This window comes from Hippocampus comes, unplaced genomic scaffold, assembly GCF_001891065.2.
Source record: "Hippocampus comes isolate QL1 unplaced genomic scaffold, H_comes_QL1_v1.1 scaffold41, whole genome shotgun sequence".
Classification (NCBI taxonomy): Eukaryota; Metazoa; Chordata; class Actinopteri; order Syngnathiformes; family Syngnathidae; genus Hippocampus; species Hippocampus comes.
In genome coordinates, this window is record NW_017805153.1 from 2,592,378 (window position 1) to 2,599,052 (window position 6,675).

The 6,675-nt window shown below is 41.1% G+C and overlaps 1 protein-coding gene across 1 annotated transcript in view; it reads left to right on the forward strand.

Annotated features, from left to right (window-relative positions):
* Positions 1–5,641, forward strand: part of dhx35 (DEAH-box helicase 35) — a 13,260-nt gene extending 7,619 nt beyond the window's left edge. Inside the window, exons 9-21 of the mRNA XM_019868475.1 lie at positions 655–767; positions 833–929; positions 1,602–1,760; positions 1,894–2,104; positions 2,183–2,307; positions 2,891–2,945; positions 3,065–3,255; positions 3,344–3,421; positions 3,513–3,642; positions 3,771–3,852; positions 4,051–4,122; positions 4,248–4,359; positions 5,160–5,641. Of these exons, the coding sequence (XP_019724034.1) occupies positions 655–767; positions 833–929; positions 1,602–1,760; positions 1,894–2,104; positions 2,183–2,307; positions 2,891–2,945; positions 3,065–3,255; positions 3,344–3,421; positions 3,513–3,642; positions 3,771–3,852; positions 4,051–4,122; positions 4,248–4,359; positions 5,160–5,198 (1,464 nt within the window). The 3' untranslated portion in view covers positions 5,199–5,641. The remainder of the gene's footprint in view (positions 1–654; positions 768–832; positions 930–1,601; positions 1,761–1,893; positions 2,105–2,182; positions 2,308–2,890; positions 2,946–3,064; positions 3,256–3,343; positions 3,422–3,512; positions 3,643–3,770; positions 3,853–4,050; positions 4,123–4,247; positions 4,360–5,159) is intronic.
* The last annotated feature ends 1,034 nt before the right edge of the window (positions 5,642–6,675 follow it).

A 6,675-nucleotide genomic window follows, 5' to 3' on the forward strand; every position in this document is an offset into this window, starting at 1 on the left:
TATATATATATATATAAAATTTTGGTTAAAGTATCAATTAGCTTGATACTAAAACACCAGGAAGACCTGTGGAACCAAAGATGTCAATACAAGGAACTTCAAATTCAAAATATTAGGCAGTGGAAGAGATCAAATAAATAAATACGAACTAATGAAAGATTTGATTGCAATTAAATCAAATTACATAGTACCTCGGGTGTTGAACATGCACACATTGCTGTTTGTTTTTCTGTCTTATTTATTGTTTGGACATTTAATAATCATTGAAAAAGAAAAAACTCCAGTATGTTCATCAGCGGATAGAGGTGTACATATTACTGATATTACCTGCAAATTTCAGTTGATCAGATGGAAAAAACTGATTGTTGCGCAACCAGTGACCCCGGCTACATTTGGTGTCATATGTTAGACAACTTATGAAAGGATTAAGATTCTTTAACACAATAGGTTCTAAACATGTGTCAAATCCACACTAGTTAATTGCACTTTCTAAAGCACAGACAGATCATGTGCCTCGTAAATAAAACATCCTTTTGACTGGAAGTACCTCGACCAAGTTGCCCTCGATTGTGCCATCCACCATCAATTGTTTTCTGTCTCAAGGTCAAACAGGAATTTTTGTCTCGCTAACCATGCAATTCCTGTTTCCCGAAGAAATTCCACGAGTTTTTCAACCTGAATGAGTCTGGAGATCCCAACAAGGACACGTGTGGCATCCTAACTGTGGAGGGCCGCACCTTCCCAGTGGATATTTTCTACACGATCAGGTAATGACACTGTACAATCCTCAGACTTGACTCTTCATACTGAAGTCTCTCTATGTGGTGCCCAGTCCTGTACCCGACTATGTGAAAGCCACAGTGGAGACGGTGGTGAAAATACACGAGGCGGATGATACTGGAGATGTGTTGGTGTTCCTTACCGGGCAGGTTTGAGGCTTTGTTTCTTAATTCCACTCACAACGATACTTCGGCGTACACATTGGGTATTTAACCAAACCACATGAACTCCGTTTGGATAAATTCACTTGCTTCATGCTCACGCACAACGCAAAACGCCATAGACAGGTGAACGTAACTAATAATAATAATAATAATGCATTTTATTCGTGTCTTTCGTTGCGGTAATTCTAAATCCTTGAACAACTTTTGTTTGAACTTAAGTGGTAACAGCACATGCAGACATCTACAAAAAAACCCTGACTAATATTATTGCACCTTCTTTCCAGTAGTTTTCTTCTGTATACATATTATGTATAAAAATAAAAATTTTATGTTTGTATTTATTATACTGCCACCCTGTGGTCAAGGTGCACACACCATAATGAACCGTACAACGGCCACTGAATTATATCGATGCACGGACTGTTTAATAGTTTACATTGTATTTAATTATGATATTACTGTATGTTTTTATAAGTGAGCAGTCATTCTCAAAGTACCACTCGTAGCATGCAAGCTCACGCTAGTGGTCCACAAAAGAATCACTGCTCAAGTACAGTTCAGTTGTAGTTAACGCTGAGTCTAGTTTATATTTTGGCTTTTACACACAGTGCCCCCCCAACATATTGCCATTGTCATGCTTTGGGTACGTTCTCTTAGGAAGAAGTGGAGAAGGCGGTTTCCCTTCTGCAGGACCAGGCCCGGTCTCTGTCACGACACGGCATGAAGAAACACCTGAGAATTTTGCCAATGTATTCCGGTTTACCTTACGCCGAGCAGATGAAGGTCTTTGAGCGGGTGCCGGCCACGGTTCGCAAAGTAAATATGCTGCAAAACACTGCAAGTTTGTGCATGGATGCAATAATTGGTTGATTTCTTTGCTTGTAGTATTACAGAACATGCTGTAGTTCTGAATGTCTTTTACTTCTTGAATATGTTTTGCTTTCTCCAGGTTGTGGTGGCCACGAACATAGCCGAGACATCCATCACCATCAACGGTATCGTTTATGTCATCGACTGTGCTTTTGTGAAGCTACGCGCGTATAACCCTAACACTGCCATTGAGTCACTGGTGGTGACGCCGATCTCCAAGGCTTCAGCCAGCCAGAGGGCAGGCAGAGCTGGCCGGAACCGACCTGGGAAATGCTTCAGGCTCTACACGGGTGTGTCTTTACAGGAAAAGAAGAATGTGTAGTTCGTCGTCTTAGGTCATGCGTTGATAACATGCTTCTTTTCATCAGAGGAGGACTTTGAGAAACTGCCTGCCTCTACTGTGCCAGAGATGCAGCGCACCAACTTGGCCCCAGTCATTTTGCAGCTCAAAGCTTTGGGCATTGACAATGTTCTGCGCTTCAGTTTCCTGTCGGTGAGTAGAAAACCAAAGTTGCTCCACCAGGAATCGGAATCATTTGATTTCAAACATAAAAGACATGAGAACCTTCTCGTAAGCGTTTTACAAATTGTAAGATTCCAAATACTGTTTATCAGTTACTCTTTTTTTCTTTTTTTAAAATTCTATGTGGTTAAACCACGGTTCATACTCACGTTGACACCTTTTTGGCAACTTGGTGCCAACCTAACTTGGGCGAGGAACCAAAAATGCACACAGAAATACCCAAGCTGAGATTTGGAACCACAAACTTTTAACTTTAAATAATTAAGAATAATAAGAAATCGTAATACCGTATAAACACGTACATCGAAATGCAGTTTTCTTTTGCAAATTGTGAAATATAGTTGTATTCGGTAACTGCATAAAACCATGTCTTTTAAGGCCTTTAGTAAAACAAGTACCGGGAAGCTAATGTAAATGCGTAAATCGCCAGCATTGTGAGGTGTAGAAAAAGCTTAAAAACATTCTCCCGAAAGTCATTGGCCTTTTTTCGACTATTGAATTGACCATGCCATCTACTTAGCCTTTTTTGTTTTTTTTCTTTTTTTGTGCCCAGCCTCCTCCAGCTCAGAGTATGGTTCAGGCTCTGGAGCTGCTTTTTGCTCTCGGAGGTATGAGACCGACGTGCACTGGGAAGCCCGCATGCCTCGTGTTTACTGTGCACTTGATCTCATTCTGTGGCAGCGAGCATATGAAAATATCCGGAGTCCTTTTCATTCTTTGTTTATAGGCCTGGACAATTACGGACGTTTGACCGATCCCATGGGTGTGCGGATGGCGGAATTCCCTCTCAGCCCCATGTTTGCCAAGATGCTCCTCGACTCGGGAAACTTTGGCTGCTCCAAGGAGATTGTCACCATTGCGGCCATGATGCAGATTCAGAATATCTTTGTTGTCCCGCCCAATCAAAAGAAAGCCGCCGTGAGGAAAATAACAATGATAGCATCGGTGATCACGACTGACGAAGGAGTTTCAGTCATCAAGCCTTTTCTGTCACCTCCCGCTGCAGGCCCGTCAGCACAGGAAATTTGCTGTTGCCGAAGGAGATCACCTCACCATGCTGAATGTGTACGAAGCTTTCACGAAGGTACACCGAGCATACATTTCCTGGTTGTGTAGTTGGCAGGTCAGGAAGTCTGGAATGTTTCGCTTTCTATTTTTCCTTGTGTATTCTGCAGCATCAGAAGAGCTCCAAGTGGTGTCAGGATCATTTTCTCAATTACAAAGGTCTGCAGCGTGCCGTGACGGTACGAGAGCAGCTGCGGCGCCTCATGACCAAGTTCAAGGTGGTGTGGACTTCCAGCGAAGGTACGTCAAGTTTATTGCATTAACTCTTTTTAATACAGTATTTTCAAACATAGCTCTCCTCGAGCCCCACCTCCATGCTCGCCTCATTCTGCCACATGTTTCATTGTCAGTTTTTTGCTGCATTGCAGGTGATCCGGATGTGATCTTGAGGTGCATCGTGTCGGGATTTTTTGCCAACGCAGCGCGCGTTCACCACTCTGGTTCTTACCAGTAAGCACCCTTGTTTTCCTTTCTTGTCTGTATTTCTGACTGTCCACCATGGTGCTCTGCCTGTAGCAGTTTTTCCTAATCTTTTTTTTTTTCTTTTTCGGACTAATGAAGTGAAATCGATGTTGCACAGCACATTATCGCACCGTGGTTATGTATTACAGAATTAGTTTTTGGCCCCAATATTTTCTTCTCTTCCAGGACTTTACGAGACGATCGTGAGCTTCACATCCACCCTAATTCTGTACTGTATGGAGAGAAGCCGCCAAAATGGTTAGTACGTTTTTGTTGATGTCACAAATAGTGTCTTGTACCATATTGTTTTTTTTTTCTCCATTTTTCTCTTGATTTTACTTCCATGAAATGTATGTTTTTATAGCAACACTCTCCAACGACAGGGTTGTCTTCAATGAAGTGCTGCAAACAAGCAAATACTTCATGCGAGATGTGACAGCAGTGGAGTCGTCCTGGCTCGTTGAGTTGGCTCCTCACTTCTACAAGCAAGCTAAAGTAAGTCAAACTTGGAAAATGCTTTGATTTATTTAAGAAAGGTGTGCTTGTATTGGAAAATATAATTTGTTGTTCAGTGGTGCCTTGACATTCATGTACAGTTTGTCTTGTGACCATGCTTAGAACTCAAAGCACTTTTATCCCAAATCTAAATAACCTATTGGAATGAATGGAAAAGCCATTAATCCGTTCCAGCCACCCCAAAGCCCCAATTATTGGTGTTTATTTTATTTTTTTAACACAGAGAAAGAGCACCAGACCCTATTGTACTTTGTAGAACCTTGATGGATAGAATTTTGCAGTTTTTCATTTCTCATCAGATCAGGCTGTAATTTGTTGTGATGATGTCTTTTCATTTTGCAGGTGAAACCTTGGTGGACATCTGCCACTCATTGTTATTTTAGTTCAGGGTTTCAAACTATTTTTTGTCGCGGGCCACATTGTACAAAGTAGTTCCAGTTTCTCCTCAAAGAACCGTTATGACTGTGAAACAATATGAATGTTTAATCACCTCATATTATTACATATACAGTACACAACTCGATGGATAACTCGTTCTCAAATCAAGATTAAAAGTGTATTCAACTATTATTCAAGTTACTGTAATACTGTAACAAGAAAAGGATGGTAAGATTGAGCAAACATGATGGAAGTTGACATACTTGATTTGCTTTTGCGGGCCACATAAAATGTGGCGGGCCAGATCTGGCCTCGAGGCTACGAGTTTGACACCAGTGTTTTAATTGGTCTTGCTTTCCTAACCTGCTAAGAGAATTACTGTTGTCCCCTTTCTCTTTCAGCATGGCTCACTTGGCAGCAAGCGTTCCCGCATCCTCTGAACCCGTTCATCTTTTCCACCCTCTCCGTGTAAATAAAGATGTCATATTTATTGATCATGTCCACATGCGCAACAGTGACCATGCTCGATAGCTCTCGCTTTGGGATAGTTATCTCCTTTGTATTAGATCTGTGTGAGCGCGATTGCTGATGAATGTGAGATGAGGTCATACTTTGTACATAGTCAGAGAAGGCTCAGGTCCGGGGATTGCTTGCAGTCGTACCTGGTTCTTGGCTTTATTTTTGTAGCAGTTGTATTCGTTGAATACTGGGTGATGAATAATGGGGGGGGGAAAATTAATTTTTGAGGATGTCTCCCATTTTGACACTGTTTTCTTCTTCAATTCATTTGCTCTCATAACCTAGGTGCCTTTAGGAAAGTGACTAGTAAATTGACCTCTGATTTATTTTCATTTCTTAAAATGGTCTCGTGATGACACTGTGAGAAGAGCGTCTTTACCTTTTGTGCAAACGTCCTACCTGAAGTCCAGAATGTGCTGCCTTTTCACCGGTTAGTGCCAATTTCCTTTTATCAGCCTATTTCTCATTTCATTACTCAATGGATTGTGTAAAGACACAATGAGCATTGGAAGTGGGAAACTGAAAACCAAGCAAAGTGCTGTTTGTCAGTGTGGCGACTGAACGTGTAGTTAAATGCACTCGTATGTAGCCTAAAGCCTCAAAAGAACTAGCATTTATGAAACCTTTTCATTTTTGGTTTGCCACCAGAATCTCCACAACACTTAATGATTCGATAATCCGACTTGCCATCGTGGTTAGTGCCATAACTAGTTACTAGTGCATGTGCACTTAAAAAATGCTTTTGTCTTCAGATGTTTCTCCATTTGCAGCTGAAATGTCAACGAACAGTCTATTAGAAGTTTGCCATGATATTACTAGAAGACGCTATTAATCCAGGGCATTCAAAACTTTAGACACATGCATGATTTATTGTAGTTCAGTAAAACGAATCTCAGCCCAAGAAGCACAGCGTACAGTAAACCAAACGTTGCATGTTAAATGGGCTCGTGCATATTCATCGAGTTATCGCCCTTATAAATAATTGTCACTTGCTGCTTCCTCAAATAAAACCTCAATAGGATCAAGCATGGTGTCAGTTTTTTTTATTGAAATGTATGGCCACTGGATGTCGCCGTTCGTCCACAAACACAAATTGCCGACACATTCTGGGGGGAAGACAGGCTCCAGCACGCGTTTGTAGAACTGTCGTTATTATTATAATAACTTTGTATAGTTTTCATGAATCGCAAACAAATGGTTGACAAAGTCACATGACAGACCAAGAAAAGGGTCAAAATTAGGTAGCCCCAAGCCATATGGGTCACATGATACACATATAAAATAGGCCTGCTACATTTGAATTACAAAAAGTAGTTTATTACATGTGTGTACAATACAATTTTAGAAATAAAGATCATATCTCCGCACTGCATAAATGCACAATTGAGAAGGCGTTAG